General features: G+C 37.1%; 1 protein-coding gene across 4 annotated transcripts in view; it reads right to left on the reverse strand.

The window, feature by feature from the left end:
- The window catches only part of TRPM3 (transient receptor potential cation channel subfamily M member 3), a 123,658-nt gene that overhangs the window by 90,858 nt on the left and 9,873 nt on the right, over positions 1–22,927 (reverse strand). For all 4 annotated transcript variants that reach the window (XM_072360616.1, XM_072360614.1, XM_072360617.1 and 1 more), the window contains exons 4-6: positions 21,854–21,978; positions 14,041–14,212; positions 512–686 (exon numbers count right to left, since the gene is read on the reverse strand). In XM_072360616.1, the coding sequence (XP_072216717.1) occupies positions 512–686; positions 14,041–14,212; positions 21,854–21,978 (472 nt within the window). The remainder of the gene's footprint in view (positions 1–511; positions 687–14,040; positions 14,213–21,853; positions 21,979–22,927) is intronic.

The raw sequence follows: 22,927 nt of genomic DNA on the forward strand, positions 1-22,927 counted from the left end.
ATAGGGCACGGGAGAACAATAAAATAAAATAAAATAGAAAAGAGTTCAGACATAACATGCAAGTTAGGAAGTATGAAGAACATTTTAATCTTGATTCAGCAAAAAGACACTTGAATTTTCTACAATAAATGTTAAACACTATCCTTGCTGCATTTTGAGTCTACAGTGAAAATTGGGACAGTGTGATTGCAGATCAGTGTAAAAGCAGTTGTGTGAGTACAGGCAGATGTGTAGAATTATGCCCAAAGGGCAGCACAAACACAAAATAGATTATATTAACATTTGGTATTTACATGCTGATTTATGTAGGACTGAATGAAACCTGAGGATTGTAGTACACTGCTACAATCACAGAACTTTTGGAAGCCAGTTTTGAATAAAATGAAAATAATTATGCATGTTCTATGTTTCTCTTGACCAGAAGCTTCAAGATAATTTGTTGCACTTGTCCATATGGTACATCTCATGGCACACAATTATGTGAACTAGCCTTCAGTAGCAAATGACTTACCCTCCTTCTTCAGAGTATTTGTGACCAAAGGCAAGTATGTCAGATGCCCGACCACTGCCATCACATATCACAACAGGAACAGGAGGAGTGTCTCGCAGGTACTCCAGAACAATAGAGATAACATTGGGACCTCCTTCCACAATGAGGGCCACCACTGGAACCCCTTGACCAATTCCTGGAGTAAGAAAAAGAAAGAAGGAAACAAAAACAAACAAAACAAAACAAAACAAAAGCAAAGCCAGCAAAGCAAACAAAACAACAGAAGACAGGAAAAAAAAAGTCAAACTGAAATTACTGGAAAGTGACTGTATAGTGTCATATTAGAGAAAATGCCATTCAGAAAATTGTAGCTTTTAAGGTCAGAAGGGATCACTGTAGTCATCTGGTCTGTTTCATTACATAAAAAAGGATTTCATAGAATTATCTTTTGTTTCAAATGCCACATTCAGGGTTGAAATAGACCACACATATTTTACAGAATCAAATCTTGTTTTGAAACCACAGAGAAGTTACCACAATTCTTCCTAATATGTTTGAATTCTAACATAGCAGTTTGCTTGTAATATAGATTTTGCATGATATTGGTTTCCAATCATTGGTTCTTTCGGCAGTAGTTTTGAAAACACCTCTATCATGGCATTTTTATTTCCTTACTGGGTGCATTTTAAGTTTGCAGCTGGTAGCCATGTAACCTTCACTTTGACGAACTGAAAGTACTTGCAAGCCAACTGAACACTTGTTTTCTAATCCCAGGTGGTCTTTGAAATCTCTCCTACTTGCGAAGCACATTCCCCAAGCTGCAGATCACGTCGGACAGTGCTACCGAGAGAGCTGAGCCAATGCTTAACTAGAGGACAAACATACTTGTTTTCAAAACCTTTACTATATTTGGGTGAGCCTCTTCTGCAAAAGTTCCAGGAGAGAATTTGCCACGAGAGTCTTAAGGATTTAGAGAAAGACAATTTGACACCAGGATGATGTTTAGATGACTAACAAACTCAAATGCTTGCCACTTCCTGGCAACACAGGGGTATCCCAAAGGACTCAAGCAGTAGAACTAGCCGAGTGTTCTCTATTGGCTTTTCCTGTGAATTCAAAGACTATTTTTATTTTTAGACAAGCTTTTCTGAAGTATAACTATATGCATTCTGCACTGTATTTTGATATTTCATTGAAAAACAGAGTCCTTCAACCTGCCAACAGTTAGGTAGACAGGTATGTACATATGTAGTGCCAGGCAAACTCTTTAAGTGTCCCCGCCTGAGCAGGAGGTTGGATCTGATGATCTCCAGAGGCCCCTTCCAATCTCAACTAGTCTGTGATTCTGTGATTCCATACTTCTAGCAATCTGTGGAAGATCACAGCAGTAATATTCTCTGCTGAAACACTATTTATTCTAAAATCTCAGATTATTGTTCCTAGGAAAGGACAGTGCATTATAGCTAGTAGCAAAGCCTTAACCACAGGTGTTGTTTCCCAAACAAATCAAAAGGCAAATCATTTTCAAAGATCTAGATGCTTTTCTGTTTCATTGAAAACAGTAAACAAGATACCACTCAGCTTTGTAGAGAGAAGCTCATAATCTTTTAAATATCTAGAAAACTGTGGTTACATGGGGGATTGCTGCTTTTAAGCTGTGATTTTCTTTTTTGTAGCTTTTTTTTTTTTTTTTTTTTGCATGAGTTTAGGTTGTAGCAAATGCCTTTGTCTCTTGAAAGGAGAAATACTCTTGTTTCACGACAGTAAAAAAACTTTTTTTATTGATGAAAACCAATTATTTTTATTTTATTTTTATTTTATTTTTATTTTATGCTATTGAAAATAGTTCATGAGCCAGTTAGAACATTTTTCTCAAACTTTCAAAGGAAACATCCAACCTGTATTCAAGAGCAGACGCTAAACACCTCTCACAAAGTTGCATATTACTATTTCTCATTTAATAGGATCTCCATGTCTTACTCTGAATTCCTGCTCTCCCTGCTATAAACACAAAAAGAAAGGCAGTCTCTCAGGGTCTAACAAATGGAAAACAGGGAGAACAGAATTTTTATTTCCATTTCATACACTGACTCATCCAAAAAGAAGAAACAGTAAGGAAGATATGGGAGTTAAGGTCAGTTCTTGGAGGCTCATTCCTATTCTAATTTCTAAAACAATAACTTTCATTTAGTGAATTGCAAGTGTAGATTTTTGCAGAGTAGATTAGATTGGTAAGTGTTTCACAGAGTCAGTTATTATGTACACGGCTGGAGTAATATTGTAAATTAAACTGTAATATCATGCAAAAGATTTATGCACTCAACCTAAAGGTTCATTAGTGTGTTATTGCCTTTGTAACCAGCAACAGAGCCATTGAGACTCTTTCTGGCAATTGTGATTCCATGCAGGTATGTACGTACCAGAACATTCATTCTGATTTGCACCACTGGCAATATCTAAGCATTAATGTTATTATTCAGGAAAATAATCCTATTTTTCTGTCAACATAGAGGTGCTGCATGAATTTGTAAGTTAAAACAATAGACTAGAAGAAATGAATGACTTTGGAATTGGAAGCAAGAAAATACTCTGCATAATGTCTGTGTAGTGTGAAAAGCGATTTAAAAAAAATCTATTTTGCACAAGTCTGACATTATTTTCTCATTTCTTGGAAAACTGTTAATATTTTTTAATGTGAGTATATTTATAAATACTCTATAGCAATCATATAAATTATTAGTAGTTCTTTCTATGAAGAGCTAAACACGAGTTATCTATTGCCACCTAGACCAACAAATGAATAAAATGCCTCATTTACTACAAAATGCACTTATTACACATGTATGCAAGTGTGCTTATAAGAATAACTGTGACACACTAGAAGGTTATACACTACTTATAAGTAGTGCCAAGATCTGTGCAAAAAATGTAGAGGCTCTAGTTCACTGTCTGTGACAGGAACATTCTGAATCTTTGCTTCTTATTGGGTAGTGTCATTATAGATGAGCTGATTTCAAACAGGCCATCAAGATAGAATTTTGATTTCTAACTTGCTTATGTCCTGAAAGAGGTTTATCCTTTGCAGGCAATGGCTGTATTTCTATCTGGTAAATTCTATCAGGAGAAATCCTCTTGAACAGAGTAAACACAATGCTCTTCTTTTTTATCATCTGACAAGCCATAAAAACGACATGCAAAATTTTTAAAATTTAAATCAACAGACATCCATATGATAACATGCCTCCAAGTGTTTGCAGCTGCACAGCACACTCAAGGCATGCATATAGGCCACACTGAGCAGATTGCTTAGAGCAATGAACACATACAGCTGAAAATGAAGCCATTATACTTGTTTATGTGAGGCTGAAAAATTAATTTGCACACAAACCCCAACAATTTTAAAACTGCCTCATAATGTACACTTTTATTTAATAAAGACCTCTATTTCTTCTAGATTTTCCTGCCTTCCTTCTCCATTTTATAGATTTTACTTTGTTCCAGCAAATAGAATATATTCATTTACTATAATAAATGAATCTCACAGTAATATTAAGAAGAAATTGTCTATGTCCTTTACCCTTTTCACTCCTGTTATTCTGGACAACAGTTTCCTTTGAACATATGACAAGAGGAGCCTCATGACATTCATACCTCTGGAGTAAAAAACTGCCTGAGTTCCAGGGTTGTTTGAACATCCTGCACTCATGTCCCTACCTTTGTAAACTGCTTCTCTTGCTGGCTTGCAAGTGCTTGTGCTATACTGAGGCATGACCCAAACCCACACTTGGCTGTAGCTGATCTAGCATTTATAGGCCCAGTCAGTGATGAAGAGCTGGCCTAAGTGTTAGTCAACTGTAACAGCAAACGTGAAGACAAATAGTAAGCAAAGTAAAGCAAGTAGGCAGCTCTTTTTATGTATGGGAAGTAATCATCCCTCACCTTACAGACATGGTATCTCTCATACACATTCACACAGGACTACAGGATATGATGACCAGAATGGGAAACTTCAAAAATGCAAGAGTTAAAAATGGTAAGCAACTTACACTTGAGGTAATACTTGGATCCAGAAATGTATCTAATCCTAACAAAATGCACTCTGAGCACATGTACTACAGCTCCATTACAGACAGGTATCTTGTTGAGCACTGAGCTATTCATCTGGTTTTTGGTTTTCTTTCTACAAATGTATCAGATATGAAACAAAATTGACTGCATTTGATTCTCATGTGGATGAATACTTACTACTTGAAAAGAAAACTCCATTAAAAATTCATGAAAATGTCGATTTATACATACAATTCTAACTAGGAATATAAATTTAAAAATAACCCAGTGACCATGGTCTTCAATCCTAAAACTAGGGCCAGAGTAACTAATCCACAACCACATCAAACAGATGTGTTTCCCACAAACAGACTATTTACTTGACAGATGAGGTTTCAGTTCAGGACTCTTTAATGCAAGGAATGTTCTTCAGTGACATTAGTGAAATCCCATTTAATTCTTACTGGAAGACTCATAAAGTGCCGTGAAGCTCAATAAAAATATCCATGTGCTCAGGGAGTTCTTGACAATTTTGAACTAAATTTTTAAAATCTGATCTTAACTTTAGCTCAAATATGTGAGAGAAGTATGATTTTTTACTGAATATCAACTAATAACCTTGAATAATTTATATCTGAAACTTAAGAATTAAGATCTCTTTCTTTTTGCACTGTTTTAGTCTTTTGGAACCTTGAAACTCAAGCTGGAACCTCTTTTCTGCAAACTTACATAAGGAAAATGAAAGAAAGCACTCATTTCTACAAAGAAATCAATCTTGGAAGGTCAACTTCTTGCCCCTACTTCATGGGGCTAGCAGAGTACGCAACACTGTGTTGCATCAACAAAGATGAAAGAAACACTCCACACGAAACCTGTGATTCTTAGAAGTATGTTGGTCCAAGTGTTTGCATAGTGCTTGGACATCATAGTGAGAAGTACCTACACAGAGTAGACAAGCAATTAAATATGCTCTGGAATTTTAATGAGCAGGGATCTACTCAGCGTGAGCTTGAGAGTTTGAGGGAAGTAATTTTAAATTTCTGGACTAATATTTACCTTATAGAAATACTAAGTCAACAGACACTGCTCTTCTTTCATTTGTTAATAGTGTGTCTAACCACAGGGTAAATACTGTTTAAACAGTTTTAAAATGGTTTTGGACTTTAAACAGTCTTTTAAAAGCTTGTCTGTATAAACAAATATGCCTTTCTCACCTTTAGACTTCTCTGTGGCACTGTGTATGGTCCTAGTTGCCTCAAAAAGCTTCAGTGATAACAGCGAACATCCTGAAATAATCCATATCCTTCCTTTGAGGTTAGTCTTAAAGCATGTTACAGGTGTTTTTTTTTTTTTTTTCTTTTTTCCCAGGCTACAGTTTTCAGCCTTCAGGCCCTCTAAAAGGCCTGAAAATGCCTTCAGAGGTTTACAAAACAATTTGAGCTAAAATATCAATATCAAGCATTATACAAAGATTGACTTCTCCCATCTCCAGAAATCACAGCAGCAGTGTTAACCACCCCTAGGTCTGTTCTGACTGCTCCAAGCACCATGAGTTTAAAGGGGAGTCTTTCAGTGTTTCAATCGGTGCATAAGATAGACACAATTTTTGTGAGTTTGCCTCTCCTCTATCTGCTCCCTCCCACAATCAAAACTATTAGATTATTAGTCACAACGAAAAAAAAGAGTGTAGCCTTCACAGGATGATGGAGAGAGATATTGCATCTTACTATGCAGAGAGGCATGAACATCCCTCAGCTGCTATACCCAACTCAAACTTAATTTCACATAGCTGCTCTTCTTGCAGTGACCCCTCCTCCTTCCTCACCACTTATTTCTTTCTGAGAGAATAACCAGATGTTTACTTATTCCTGTCATGATAAAGACGAGACAGATTTCCTTTAATCATCAAAAGGACAACAACAGGAGCGCATACAGCTAACAGACTGTGTTTTTATTTATTTATTTATTGTTTGTTTGGTTGGTTGGTTGGTTTGTTTTTGTTTTTTTAAAGTAACATGAACATGTAAAATTCTATCCCCTTCTGCATAACTGTAACAAATTTCTATTTTAATAAGCTAATAGATCTTCCACTTGTCTGGAGATTCATGACATGCCCTACGTCTAGAGAAATCAAAGTGACCTGGTAAGTCAATAAAACGAATTCTAAAAATATTTGCTATCTTTCTCATATTCATGGAACTAAAGGATTATGTGTAACACTGCAAACAGAAGCACTGCTAATAAAGGAAAGCTCAGAAGCTCTGACTTATTTTTGCTTTTCAATTTATTTTTTTGTCTTCTCTCCAGCTCAGGCTCTTTTGTTATCATTCACTTTTTCATGCTTCCCAAACATATTTTAAAATTACTAATATAAATTTTATTTTGTTCAGATTTATTGCCTCCTTTGTAGCTCGCATTTATTCTCCTTGTTTGCCTTGTTTTGGTCACTTCCATTTTGTGTTATCATTCTAATTTTCATTTTGACATTCTAGTCACACTTTCATCTTTTCTCTGTTCCTCTGTGTGTAATACTTTATCACCTTTTATCTCCTCTATTTTTAATTCTCCTCTTTACTGAGAATACAATCTCATTTCATTTGACTGAATCTGCTCTTTCTCTTCTGCTCTCATCTCATTTCTTTCATTTTCAATTGTCCACGGCTCCTTCCTCATCAATCTAAACATGCTCTGTGATATACACATGACATATATAAGATACAAGTGAGATATGTATGTGATGCATTAGGAATGATCTCCTCACTAATTTTTCCTCATTACCTCCTCAGTAATTTATTGTCTGTCTCTGTTGTTTTTTCCTCAGGATCACATCTGCAGCTAGATGGAAAGAGAATCTTGAAGGCTCGTCTACTGGTAACTGCTTCTGTTACAGGTACAAATAAGTTAGCAAAACTTATACCATACAAGCACCTACCCTCAAGAAAGAATTTTATTTTTTTTCAGTGGAAAGGCATTTTCAGAGAATATGTATGGCCTCCATCTTTATGGACAGCTGAACTTGATTTCAGAGAATTACTGGATAGGACATGTAGGTCTCCTCCTCTAAATTTCAGTACATCATAAATAGTGGGAAACATATTCCTCATGCAATATAAGCCACTTTTGTGAGAAGACTGTACAGATCCTCCTGTAATCTATCACTGCTTACATATCTGTGCCTCAAGAATAGCTTTTTACTGATACATGTTTTCCACAACGTTTTTGAAATATTTTTGGTTTCAGTGCCTGATCTACCAACATAAAAGTTTCAATGAAAAAGGCTCATGTTTCTGACCTCCCCAAAATCTCAAACCAGTAAATCTTTCCTCAGATTTCACCAAGGTCTAATTTACAGCAGTCTCCCTCCCCAGGAAGGAAGTCTGTACCTACATCTTCTTAGCTATGCAGTTATGGAAATGCACCGAGAGCTGGACAGAACACAAAAAATCTGAAACAGATGAGAATTCCAGTGTATTTGATGATGGTGCAATGGTCAGAGAAGATGCCAGTGATGACAGTTGAACGTCCCTTTGCCTTCCCAGCCCCCTTCATATATTCTCAGGCATAGGATGACAAAGGGAAGTCCACGGGTCACATGAACAGACACTGTTGACACATTAACCTCTCAAAACTGCCTCATTTATTCAATCAAACCACACAACCTTTTGATCAGTTCCTTGCTAAGGAGTAGCCTTTTCTTACCAAACTCCCAGAACCAAAGGTGGTGTCTGCCAACTCAATAAAGAATGACATAAGCCCTTAACAAAACTTCAGTAGAGAATTTTTTATTTATTTATTTTTTTAATGCTGCTTTCACATTAAGATAAAGCATAATGTTAAGTGTACAAGTCTGTGAGGCTGGATGATATGCACCCCATCATTTTGAAGAAATCGACTGATGTGGTTTTTATCCACTCTCCAGCATATTTGAAAAACCATGGCTGCTGGGAGGAGTCCCTGGTGACTGGAGAAGGTGAAACATCACTCCCACACTCATGGAAGTGTGAAAGGAAGATCCAGAGAACTACAGGCCAGTGAGCCCTACGTCTGTGTCTGGGAAGATCGTGGAGCAAATTCTCATGGAAGAGATGTCAAAGCACATGCAAGATGAGATAGCCAGCACAGTTTCACCAAGTGCAGATCATGCCTGACCTATTCGGCAGCCTTCTATGGTGGAATGATGGTATCATCAGACAAAGGAAGGGCATACAATTGACTTGGGCATGGCCCTGGCCCTGCACCATATCTCTGAACTGGAGAGACGTGGATTTGAAGGCTGTCTATTAGGTGGATAAATAATTGGTTGAATGGCTGTAGTCAGAAGTTTTTTTGTCAGTGGCTCTGTCCAGGAGGAGGTTGGTCATGAGGGATGTCCCTTAAGGGTTCATTTTGGGACTGATGTTCTTTAACATCCTTATCAATGACATAGACAGAGAGATTGAGTGTACTTTCAGCAAGTTTGCTGATGACACTAAGCTTAGTGGTGCAGATGACACAAAAGAAGGAACACCATCCATAGGGCCCAGAACATGCTTGAAAAGTGGGCACCTGGAAATCTAACAAGGTTTAATAAGGCAAAATGCCAAGTATTGCTCTTAGGTTAAGGCAATTACAGATACAAGTACAGTCTGGAAGAACTCATTTAGAGTTCTCATTTAGAGTGGTGTAGAAGGAAGAGAGGCTTCTGGTGAATGAAAAGCTGGATGTGAGCCAGCAGTGTGCTCCTGAAGCTCTTGAAGGCCAACTGTATCCTGGGCTGCATAAAAAGAGGAGGCAGGATGTGGGAGGAGATTGACCCCTCCTGCTCTGCCCTTGTGAGGGCCCATCTGGAGTACTGTGCACCAACACAGGTAGGATGTGAAGCTGTTGGAGTGGGTCCAGAAGAGGGCCATAAAGATGATCTAAAGGCTGAAACACCTCTCCTGCGGAAGGGTAAAGTGAGTTTGGCTTGTTTAGCTTGGAGAAGAGAAAGTTCCAGGGAGACCTTATTGCTGCCTTCTAGTACTTGAAGAGAAACTTCACTCAGGAGGGGGACCAATAGTGACAGAACAAGGAATAAAGACTTTAAACTAAAAGAGATAGGTAGATTCAGATTAGATGTTAGGAAGAATTTTTTTTACTTGGAGGTCAGTGAAGCACTGGAGCAGGCTGCTCAGAGAGGTTGTGGATGCCCCAACTATAGAAGTGTTCAAGGCCAGGTTGGATGGGTTCCTGGGCAGCCTAATCAGGTGGCTAGCAACCCTGCCCATGGCAGCGGATGGGAACTAGGTGATCTCTGAAGTCACCTCCAACTTTAACCTTCTATGAATCTATGATCATGTAGGTAACACTTGAAGTATTTATGTCACAGCATAAAAGTGGAAAATGAAAACTAGTATTGAGGATCACTATATATTTCTGTTGTGCCAAGTTTAATATAAATGAAAGATTTTCTTCAACATAACTGTACAGCTTGTTCTTCAAAACCTTGTGCTACAGTCCACCTATTCCAAGAGAGTGACCAACTACATGCAGATCAATCTCTTCTGATCTATAATCCATGCATGACTTTGAAGAAGAAGCCACATTGTCAAGCAGTATAAGCAAAGCATTGTAGCTGGAGTACAGGAAAATCATATATTTTGAGTGGAGATGTTTTATTGTGCTTAAAATTTCTTTGCTTTCATCACAGAAAGTTTTTGCAATATTTTTGAATGAATGAACTGAAAGTGTTTTTCATGTTTCTATGTAAAAATTTTTACAGAGCTGCCAAATCCATGTAATGCTGTACAAATAAACTATTTGGCTGAAATCATCACAAAATTATTTTTCCTTCTTTCCAGAGTACACTTTAAGGTCTTCACACCTTCAAATTCCAGCAAGAAGTCCAGGACTTCTATTTACTTTTTAACTCCAAACAGTTCTTGAGAAGCTCAACTTACTTTTATCATTTCTTACTGCACAATGATTTGCTTTGAGACTTTATGCTTCGGGAGAACTGGTGGCAGCAACTGTTGGGTTGTGTTAAGGTTCTCTTTACTTGTGAAAATAAAGACCTCTAAGCACTGAAGCGTCAAAGTGACTTCTAGCTAAATGCACAACTGGGTTACTGGGTTACTAACCTGCAAATGCACTCTCTGCTTGTCTGGGAAGCATTTTTGATTTTTGTGTGAATAGTTTTTGGGGGCAGAATCAGAGCTATAGAAGTGGTAGGTATAAGCTGAATAGGTAGAGGGGAAACAGAGGTTTTGATAAATAATAATAAATAATAAATAATCTTTCTTTTTCTCTAGTGGTCATAAATTCAGAGGGATATAAGGCAAGTTTTTATTATTATTATTTAACAGTGACATTCATTCAGGAAATTAGATGCTGTTGAATGACTGCAAGTGATGCCATATGAAAAACAGTTTTTTTTTAAGAATTAGTGGCATATTTACTGGCCTGATTTAAACTCAGTTTTTATAAGAAAAGACTGCTACTTTATTAATCTTTTTTAGAGGAATACAGTTTTCCATGTATTTTATAGGTGAGTAGTACACCTGAATTTTCTCTTTGTGAATAACACACAATCTCAAACATCCAGAGGAACTATAATGGTACTGAAAAAATGGTACAGTTGAAGCTCAGGAAGGAAAATAAGAAGTGATAAGTCTGGCATGTAAAAGTCAGGCAGGCTTAAAAACAAGACAAAAAATCTGCTTTTAGCACCATTGTCCATGGACAGGCTGTGAAATAAGAATTTACAAACTGTATTTGTTCCAGAATCTGTTCTGTTTTCTAGTCTACTGTCATGGTTTTGCAATGTTGTAATTTTGCTATCAGTATTCCACATCATAACATCATGTTAAGCATAGATAATTTTGACGAATCTGCTGCTCACAGAAAGAAGACTACATGTCCCAGGGAGCACCACGGTCAGTCATATGACACGGACTCTATATAATCTCACTTCAGTGCTGGACTCGCTCTCTTGGATCCTGCCAGCCAGGGGGGAGCCGTGTGGGAGCGTTCCAGCCGTTTCGCCTAGAGTTACAGTAGGCCTCTCGGTTTCGGGACTCACTCTCTCTTATTTTACTTGATTCGTTAGCCTTAATTCCAATTATATTGTATTATATTGTGTTATTCTGTATTCCGATATAGTATTTAGTAAATAAGTGTGCCTCCTTAGATCGCTGCCGCTGTATTTATTTCTTTTTCCCTATTTTTCTTTTCCTTCCGGGCCAGCGGCCTGCGGGCCGACTGCCCCCCTGTCATGGGTGCAGGTAGATTTTAGGCTAACCCACGACATCTACTTATTTACTTATTTATTTTTGGTGACTGACAAATAACTGTACTTTTCCAGCTCTCCGGGGAACAAAAGTTTGATGCTGCCAGTGTTTAAACTTCACATTAATGCTTACCACTGTAAAATGGTAAACAAGGACACGTGCACAGACACATTCCTGTTCCAATGAAGATCCCTTTGTAGCATTGACCCTGAACAGAGAGGACCAAGGACCTCTACTGCTCTGCTAGAACCAAGGGTAAGGAAGGGCATCAAAAAGTGGCCATCTGTTTGGCTGACCCAAGAGGACAGGTGGTCCTTTTCTCACCCATATGGTCACCTTTCCATTAACTAGAGGCAAAACAGCACCAAATCACTTTCCTTAAAAAGAGAAGAAAGTGAAACATGGCATAAACAAAGAACTCCCTAATCCTTGAAGTGCTAGTAATTTTGTTTACTGATGCTATAATGTCACTCAGTAGAAAACATAAAAATTCTGGATGTCACAGAGACAAGCTGTAGAAATATCACCTTCAGTCCTCCTTCTCAGCAGTTCTGGAAGAGGTAAAATTCTAGAGTCAGTCTGTCACATGGGAATAGGGAAAAGAAGAGGAAGAGGAAGATACATATTATTGTGCATGGGACTGGGGGATGAAAGAGGTGGGGGGTGAGGAGTGGGGTTGCAGAGAGAAACCAGAGGTGAGAAATCCTTCCTTTTTTGAAGGATTTTGATGAGGTCATGAGAGCTAACAAGATTTGGAGTTTATCCATTTTTCAGTGGATAAATGCTTTGTATAAGTATGAATTAAATTAAATCTCTTAAGAGATTTATTTTTTAATATGAAGCTTCCATCAACAACAAAAATTTATGCTGTGAACCACACATGCTGACAATTTTCTTATAAATGTCCCATTTACAGTGCGTCTTTCTACAGCCTGACTACTTCATTTATACATTTTCAAGTATGACTCTCTGGTTAGCCCCGGCTTAGATCACACTAATCTCGATCTGCTAAGAACACTCACAAAGGTGCGGCTTAGAAGACTTATGCACTTGAGCATACTCACACACTATTGAGAAAAAGAAATTTTACACTGATATTGTAAAACTAAGAAGCCTGGACTGCTCTCACTTTGATTTACTGCATCTTCCAATTGATTCTCACAGTGGTGTTGAAAAATCTAAGTAGAACACAATTTTAGTTTTATTACAGACTGCATTCATGATACCAAAAGCTTTACCAAGCCCTGCTGAAATGCTAGTTTTTGTGCATTGTATTGTGCCTGCCTATAATTCATTATCCTCTGATACCTGAGTAATTAGATGTGTTTCCTAACCTCATTCCAAAAAAAAGTAAATGTCACATCTAAATTAAGCTTTTGCAGCAGTACAGAAAGAATAATACCAATACTGAGACATTATATTTTACTATTTTACTTTACCTAATCACTAACATGAGTGTTTTTTGTTGTTGTTGTTGTTGTTTGTTTGTTTTTTGGTCATTTTCTGTGGGAAAGAAAAAATATAACTTTGAGAGAAAACCTGCTGCTTCAATCTGTTAATGACACAAAATGTTCTATCCCAAAATGATCTTAAAAAAAAATAGATCAAAGAACCATGTGACCTTGTATTCTTTCTCCGGCTGTAGTCAATGACAGCTGTCTAGGAGCAGTAAATATAGTACAAACACAGAGTAACACTTTACAGGCAACACTCTATGTCTCTAAATATTGATGGCTCTGGGCCTGCTTGAGTTGTACAGTCATTTCACCTTCAACTTTTCTGTGTACTACAGAATTTCATATGTGTCAGTACATCTACAGACACTACAAATTGCAAAGATTTTGTCACAAAAAGATCTCACTTTTTGTCACTCTTCTCTCTACCTTTACTAGGTTACCTCAGTGGTCTTTTCCAACCATAATGATTCTATGATTATGAAATGAAGGGACCAGAATTGTACAGTTTTGAGGAGATGGGGGATACCAAACATCTAAGTTGAATCAGAAGAGTTTTGACAAATACTGTTTGAAAGTTATCAGAAACAAATTCATTTATACTTTTGTGCTGCAATCTTGCATACATTACTCCAAAACCAAGTTGTATTAGCCTTGCTCATCATTATTTGCTTATCTCTTGCTCATCCATTACATTAGCTAGTAGATAGGGCTCCCTGAAATATACAGAACTTATTGTCTATTTTAATTTTCTTTTAATAGAATTGTAATTATAAAACAAAATAAAGAAAATGTTACTCACGTGTATTTATCTTCTGAAGTGAAATGTGCTTTTCCAGCTGTCTACGAAGTTTCACCTCTGCTCCATATTTGCCAGTAGTGCCATTGTCAGCCAAAATGAAATGTGAATGCATACTGTTGAGTACTGTCAACTTACTCATGGGATTGGACATTGTCTGGTATGGTCGGACAACCTGCAGTTTGGAGACAGAGGAAAAAACAGTACTAAGCAGAAAAGGTCTCTGAACCGTAAAAGTTATAAGACACTAGTTGACAAGATGATACAAACAAAACTGTTCGTGAAAGACTACTGAATTACTGTACTTGAACACTGCAGTCTTCTTTCTGCAAAACAGAAAATAACATTTGCACTTAAATCTTTCCACACTTAAAGGAGTGGGAAATGATGACCTTTTAGATGTAGACATAGCTTAGAGAGTTTCCCACTGTAATCTGTTTCATTGGTATCAGTGGACACCATTCTGGAAGCAAGTCCAGCTAATGGATTCCAAAGGTCTGTGTGAACACACACATGATGTACACGCTCTCTGCTGCTGCTTTTCAATAGAGCTTCCATAAGTCTTACTGTCTTCCAGTTGAGCTCTTTGATTCTTTCTTCACAGTTCCCAGTAGCAACATGCCTTTGTTATAGGTCATTAAGAGCCACCAGCAATGGATGCCCTTCACAGACGCTCCAGTACAGGTGAGTGCCACTCTTAAGAGAAGTGTAGACATGACATTACACCATATTTTCAATTTCTTTGGGAAAAAACCTGTGGCTTATTACAAGACAGTTAATTGAACTGACAATATGCTCAGAAAGTTTCCATTCAAAGGGGAATTTTAAACACTTCTTCCAATTAATTTATGTCAGAAAAAGCGATTTGGTAGACAAGGAGATTAAATTGCTGCAGTGCTATCCCACACAGCCTCCAGCCAGAAGCAAGCAACAGTGCTTGTCCATGTTTGGTTTTCAGCTACCTTGCTGGATTTCTAGTGACATATGTAAGGATGCACTGATGTGACTTAAGAATTCCTGTTGTGTAGAGGGCTTATGACTGATCAGTCAAAGACATTCACTAGAAATACAGTTCTCCCCCGTTTTTACATGTTTTCATTTTGAAAGACAAAATTCCTGGTAATCTGTAAGATGAGGCCCTGGCTAAAGAAATGCTAACCTGACATTATAAACTTTTCTATGCTTCTTCTGCAAGGTATTTTTTCACAGATGAAGCATTGTGCTTTAGGGAAATCTAAAAAAATCTTGCCCTTTTCAATGCACAAATTTATTTTATCATATTTTATCATATTTGAGAAGACCGAAATAAATTAACCTACTAATTTCTTCCTAAGATTAGATCGCATTCTGTTGTAGCGAAGAGTTATTTAATTGAGAAATAATTCTTTATAAAGATCATGTGTTAGACATTCTTTGGTCAGAGATCCTTTTCTGTTTGTTTCACTTGGGAATTACTGCATCACATTGGTCAGCTCATCATTGGCAAGGGGAAACTCACAGACATATGAGAAATGGTCACACAGAGGGTACTCATTAAGCTATGTGTCCTGAAAAGGCTCTGAGAAGACAAGAGGGCAGCTGGCCAAGAGCAAGACTGTGTGCTCCAAGACTGCAGAACAGGTGATAGCTTTGGCTCAAATGTCTTTTGTATTATTTCTTTTGGTATCCCATTCATAAAACATTTATTCTCCAAGGCAGTACAGATAACATCTATCAATATGCTGTTAGAAGATACTTGTTAACTAGGTTCTACACACAAAAACCACATCACACATGCTACCATTCTTTCTCACACAAACAAAATCAAGCTGAAACAATTACTTGCTTAGCTGATACCTGCTCTCCCCAAATAGAGAGGACAGGGCAGCAAAATCTGTCAGAATAGGAATGACCTGAGTTGCCTATTCATTGTTCAACCACACTAAAGACAGTCAGCTGTTGTGAATGTAGTTTTACTGAAGAACTGTCTTTTTTTCCCTAAGAGCCATGGCTCAGGATTTTATACGGTGATATATTAACTTGATTTTCTAATGAGCTGCAGCACCAGAGACTCCACTTACTGACTTAGTAATGCTCCTTGAGGGCAGAGTAGAAGGTTATGCTTTGGATCTGTGCTTGATGATTAACTGCAAGGTGAATCATATTTATAAAACTTACCGATTGGAAAACAAGAATACAATTATTTTCAATGGATCTATTCACAGCATGTATAGTTGAACAGCTGAAAATCCTTTTTTAGTAATAAAGTTCACAAACCACACGATCAGACTCCTATCATGATTAAAGGATAAGCAAAATCCTCAGGAAGGCAACAAAATCTTAAGCTTTGAGGTAAACTGCTTTACTAGAGCACTCAGCAGACTTTCACTTTCTCACTCTTGCAGTTCCCATACCTTTGTTCTTTCAAATCTCTTACATTTTACAGGCAAGATAAAAGGCTGGAAAAAGTTTAACTTTAATCTCTTCTCATCCTCTTTGCAGTCTCAGAAGAGAGAATAATTTTCATCCTCTTTCTGCATGAAGAGATGGGAATAATGTCCCCAGGCAACTTTTTCTGCAAAGTTTAAAGGAAGTATTTATGCTCAAGACAGCCCTTCTAAGTACAGGATAACAACTGCAAGACCAGCATGCTGCGATGCAATAGCCACACTGCACAAGGTGAGGACTTATTCCCTCTGCTGTCAATAGGTGAGGAGGTGGGCCAACTGCAGTGCTTGTCTCTGCTGCCTGAGGAGACAGCAAGCTTGGATTAAAAGCACTAGTACACTTACAGGCACATGATACTGATCATAGAAAGAGCACCTTCAGGTATCTCAAGAGGGACAACGAGATAAAACGTAACATGGTAATCAGTGACAGAAAATAAATGAACCATGTGCTGGAGGATGCTAGGTGGGGGACAAGGGGGATCACTGACATCGGCTGGTGACCTGATGCAGTGAAAGAAAAGAAAAAAGCTTGTGTTCTGGCCTGTACCACACCTCTCAACACATTCCTCCATCAGTGTTGAAGCATGCACACATCATGCAATCCAACACACAAATCTAGATGCAGACAAGGCATTTACAACAAACTCAGTATGTTCAGTGTAATAGTGCAAGGAGGAAGAAAGATGCAAACTGTCCTTACGAAAGACTGAGCAGCTGTTGTTCAAATTATGCCTTTTCTGATGCCCCACTGTTCTGGGACACCCCAGGGAACAAAACAGTTCTTGGTTTAATTTAAAGGATCCCAGAAGCATCCCTGTCCAAAGCCTCTGTATATGCTACGAATATTACTGTCCCCAGCTTTGCCTCAGGCATGCTTCCCACACTATAGCTTGCAATGAGAGCTGAATCTCTCTTCCCTACACTTTTCCTTAGAGTAATTACTTGCTGGCTCAAGCCTGACATGAAAAAGAAACTGATGCCTTGACATGATACAAAAGTCACAGTGAAGTGAATTTGTAAACTATTCATGGACACATATAATCTTATTCCAGAATTCTATTTAACTACAAGAAGTGATTTATATTTTAAAAAAAAATAGAAAAATTGTCTACCAAAGTAAGTCAGATCTTGCCTGAGATTCTTAACTTTTACTGTTAATTTGAAATCTTCAGTAGTTGAAGCAAAACTTATCTTTCTTGAAGTATAAAACAGAGATGTGTGAAAGAGAAAAGGAAGTCTCATGCTGTTTGAAGGAGTTTCATGCTGTAGGCTAACATTATTATCCAGACTTACTATGTAAAAATGAAAAGATGTAGCCTTTTTAATGCATAAATGAATATTTTTTTCTGATTTGGATAACCTTTAGTCATCTGAAGGAAGATGGTGATATTCTGAAAATGAAAGGCAATTGGTTCTGTCACAGTTGTACTAAGATGAAGTTATTTATAATGAGGTATTTACTGACAAGATCAGTGAGAAAGGAGTGAGCAGAACCTGGTGTCAATCTGGCAGTAAAACACAGTAAACAATCCCAGGTCTGTAAGCTTTCCACATTAGACATATTTTTTACATTTCCAGTTTGTGTTTGACTTGTCATAAAACTACAGACATGCCTTACCCATGCGTAGTGTTATAGAAATAAATGATTCCGTATGTTGTATAAAAATCTCACCTGTAAATTTCAACATAATACTCATCTTTCTGAAAAAGCATTCCGTTCTTAGGTTGTAACTTGCAATAATTAAGTTTTAAATTTCTAATAATTTCCTGGTGATACACTGCAATATGGAAGGTCCTTCTCTTTCCTGAATAAGCTGCCCAGTGAGTTACTGTCTCAGTGATTTTGTGAAGTTCATGACACTGACTTCAGACAACTTTAATGCTGTGACATGGCCTTCCAAACTGCACACAACACTCCAGCTTTGAAATATCCTCCTTACTTCACCATCCAAATCAATACTGAATAACTGAAAATATTAGCAAGTAGGGCAGGACTACCGAAATCTGCTCTATTACTTGAGCATCCCAGAGAAAACTTTGTTGACAACATTCTTTCTCACACAGTTAAAGTTATAAAATCCAGCACCTGTGCTGATATAAGAAATGGTGGCTATGAAAGTACAGTTTTTAATAATACTAGACACAGAATGAGAAAGCCTATTTCTATTTTTTAGCAAAATAAATATGTAAGGTTGGATTCAACTTATGATTGGTCCAATATACATCTTATATGGAAGGAGACCATTTTTACTTTTCATTTTTATTATGCCAGCTGTAACTGGAGAGTAAGTTTCAAGTAGCAGAACACTCATCACTTGTGTATTTTTCATTTTGTGCTTTTTTTCCCCCTAGTGTTCTGAACAAGTCCATAAAGAATATCTAATATTGACAATGATCCTGTTGTACACATTCGAAATCTAGGGAGTAAAAAATATAATTTATTCTGGAACATGAAAATGGTTACATATATATACTACATAATATATGGTAATAATTGGTAGGGTGTTATGTATATATGTAGTAATCTACTGTGTGAAAGTATTTTTCTTTCTGTTAATACATTTTTGCTTACATGCAGTACTGCTATTTATTTACGCTACAAGTTTAAAAAGAAGACTTATATTTTGTACTGTGTGCTCTGCTGTGCAGATTTCAGCTGACTGCCCATACCTTCTCTCTACTGGATAGAGCCCTTAATAAAAACTGTAAGTATTATGCCTTCTCCAGAATCTCGTGAGTTTCACTTTTGCAGTGCACTCACTGCTGAATGTAAGTCAACTATCAGTGGAGAAATATGGGGAGAGAAACACTATAATTCACAACTAAAATAGAACTCTGACACAAACAAAACAAACAAAAAAGGTAGAAAAATTAGGAATTTCTTCTTATGTTGACCTACTGAATCTACATACGGAGATTTTTATAGCAGGCATGGAAGAGTGGGTAACAGACTTTGGAGTGATTTGGCATGGCAGCACAGGAGATCAGTTTTACCTTTTAGGGAAATCAAAAGAAGAATCATTTTGCCTTTCTGTTTTCAAACCTTTAATCACTAAACCAAGGAATTCTACTTAAGTTAGAAGGCCATATACTAAAGCATTGCTACAGATCAATGACATATCACATTGCTGGGGAAGTTCTTTTCTTCACTTAGTCTAACAGTAAAAGCATATCTTGACTTAAAACTGTAATAACAGTTTTTCTGGACTAAAAAATGAGACTTGGTTGACTTCACAGAGCAAAGAGCAAGTACTGAAATCAGTGCACTCCTAACCCAGACACCATTCCTTCTGTGGTGATGAGCAATTAAACTCAAGTGAGAGCTGAACAGATGCTGCAAGGGAAGAACTCAATGACGTGCACGCTACAGAGACTCACAGACTGCATTTCTTCAGGTGGAAAAATGTCTCCATGTGTAAAGGGAAGAATGGCTGCAATACAAGTTTTCCACAAGATTAAGCAAGCAACGTTACTTTCTCAGTTTTTGTATTAGAAAATTGGAAATAAGGCAACAGTCTAACTTTCTCTTGTGTGCTTTGTTTTTAAATTAGAATCTAAGTGTGTTAAGCTGGGCACTATTTTCTGCTGTATTGCTTCTACAATATCAGAGTAAAATTAGTCTCCTCAGGGACTTTTAGCTGTCACAGTAACAAATAAACAACAATAATGTCTTGCGTAATATGCTTGCCCACTTATCTTCACGAGTCTGAAGACAGGCCTTGGGCTACCCAAGAGCTGACTGATTTGGATGGTAGATGTAATAAAGCTTCTCAGCTATGACTTCAGATGCAACACGGGCCAGACAAATGTTGGAGCATTAGCAGAAGCACAGCTCTGCTGAGCAAACCTGATGTGCCATAAAGCACGGAGAGGCAGCATGTACTGGGACATGTGCGCTGGCAGAAATAAACTCCTCCTCTCCACTTATATTCCATGATTATTTTCTGTATCTAATGCTGCTCTAAACCGTGAGGGTATGCTTTGATAACACCCTAGTTTTGATGATAATTTAACCGGACTTAGTGCATATAGGCATAAAGCCATGCTGATGCTAGAGTTCGACAGGCCTTTCACTATTGGCTGACATTCTTTCCCCCCCGCCCCCCCGCAATCTTTTGTGCCTTCTGTGTTATGCTTAATGACAGTTCATTTTACATTTCTATGGTACTATTTATATTCTCTCTTCTTGGTTCATTTCACAGCATTCACCTCTAATGAGACAGTCAACACAGTGAACTTTGATTTTCAAAATGCTTGCTCACCAAGTGTTCCAAAAGAAAAAGCATACACTGAATGGGAGAAAAAATTCTTCAAGGGTTTAGTAACTGGAAATTATAGAGAAAAGGAGGCAAAGTGTTAAGAAAGAAAGGTTAATTTTTACAACAACTAATCACTAAGAAGATTTAGTAACAAGTGGCCTACCTCAAAATGAGTCATGTAGAGGTTTGAAATTAATGAGTGCAAAAAGCTTGCAGACAACTCAGTGGACTATGAAGAGCTGAAGAAAGCTTTTATGAAGTACCCTCACTAGATTATAAAATTGAGATGAAACGCAATATTTGTAAGCATACTATTACATGTCCAATATAAATCAGTAACACTCAAGATGCACTCAAGATGCCACCAATCAGCCTTTTCATGGAAATATCAGGGGTCACTGAGCTATATATCTGTCTACCACAGATATATTTAAGTACTGCTTTTGCTATTGTTGATAACTCTCTAATTGTAGCCCTAATGATGGTTGCACTCATGGAAGACTTTACTTAAATATGTTTATTTCAGTTCTTTTTTTTTTAACTGTTATTCCTTTCTCCATGCTGATAACACTATTTTTGATTTGTCAGAAGCCACTCATCTATTTCAAATGAAGGTACTTAATTTTTCTGTGTGAAAGAAATATGGCCTATTAGAAGGTAACTGGTATTATGATTCATTGAGGTTTGATCTCATGGCCAATATTTATGAGACTTTCCTCAGCTGAGGTAATAAATAGTAATAGGATGGAATATGTTGCATGGGAGACTGTCTGTAAATATGAACAAAACCAATACATCATAATACCGTTTCAAAATGAATTGGACCAGTGCATAATGATCGAAAGATGAAGCTTTTGTACATTTTCTTCATGATTTATTTTAAAATAAAAAATAAATATGTTTTAGAAAGTACTGAAAATTTCTATTTTTCTCTCTTTTTTTTTTTTTTTTTTTTTTTTTTTGGTTGCTGTGCCAAAATTGTGATCACCCATAGTGGAAGCTCTGGTTATGTACTGATTTCTGCTGTTGTAGGCATTTATTCTGTAAGAAGTTCATGATGGAGAGAAAAGAAAAATAACTGCAAAGTTTATATATACTGGAGGTTATCTATGTCCACACAAGACTTACATCTTTGCCAATCAGATCCTCTTGATTTTCCACGATCCCCCAGGGAGCTATGCCAATGGTGCAGATCTTGCCCCGTGATTTTGAGGCATGATCTTTCAGTGCATCTCCAACATGTCGAATGACTCCTGGGGGAAAAAAAGCATAAAACAGAGATTTAAAAATAATGACACATCTGTTCATTTTGGTATAGATTCATGTGGTACGGTATGGATTTGTATGGTATAATATTGTAAGCATCCTATTTTTAGGGACCTCCTATGTGAATAAAGACAACTTAATGCTTGCCAGTCAAGATATGAATATTTTTTCACTGATTATTATTATAGTAATATTATTATTCTATTGTATGTTTGTTTTATCTAATCTACAAAATTATTAAATGAGATAGCAGGAAAAATATTTACACAGGCCTAGAAATAATAGGAGAAACAACGAGAGCTGACTGTAACTTGCTTATCTGCACTTGTGTTCACAAACACACATGCATGCAAGCAGACACACGATATATGTATCCTTCCCAAACACAGTAACAAGCACAAAAATGGAAAAAGAAAGATGAGGACACTGTGTGTCGAAATAAAGGAATAAAATCCTTTCACTGCTATGTAGTGATCTCGACAGACATTTTTTGCAAAAATTCACAATCACTTGAGGATCAGAAAGAAAAACAGAAATTAGTAGAGAATGACTGCTCCCTGTTTCTTTCCTGTACTTTCTGATACTCCTGCTTTGTACACTTTTTGATGTACTTTGTCCATGTTCCAGATGTATCCTAGTGCAGAGGACATAATCCATTCCTCCTCCATTTTCACAAAATCAGTTTTTGGCCTGTGTATCAATAATTTATTTATTTATCTATCTGTCCATCTATTTATTTATCCACTGTATCCAGCTGCACTGCGGCAGACCTGTGGATTTGCTGTGGTTGTTATCTGTTACTCAGTCTCTCTGAGCTTCTTTTTTCTGATTCCATGAATTTTAAAATAACTGGATTGTAAATGTAACAGTCACACAGTAGGTAAAATTCTAGTCAAGCTTATCTGCACTTTAAATGTAGCATGTAAAAAAGAAAGA

Source organism: Excalfactoria chinensis, chromosome Z (genome assembly GCF_039878825.1).
Source record: "Excalfactoria chinensis isolate bCotChi1 chromosome Z, bCotChi1.hap2, whole genome shotgun sequence".
In the NCBI taxonomy this organism is placed as follows: Eukaryota; Metazoa; Chordata; class Aves; order Galliformes; family Phasianidae; genus Excalfactoria; species Excalfactoria chinensis.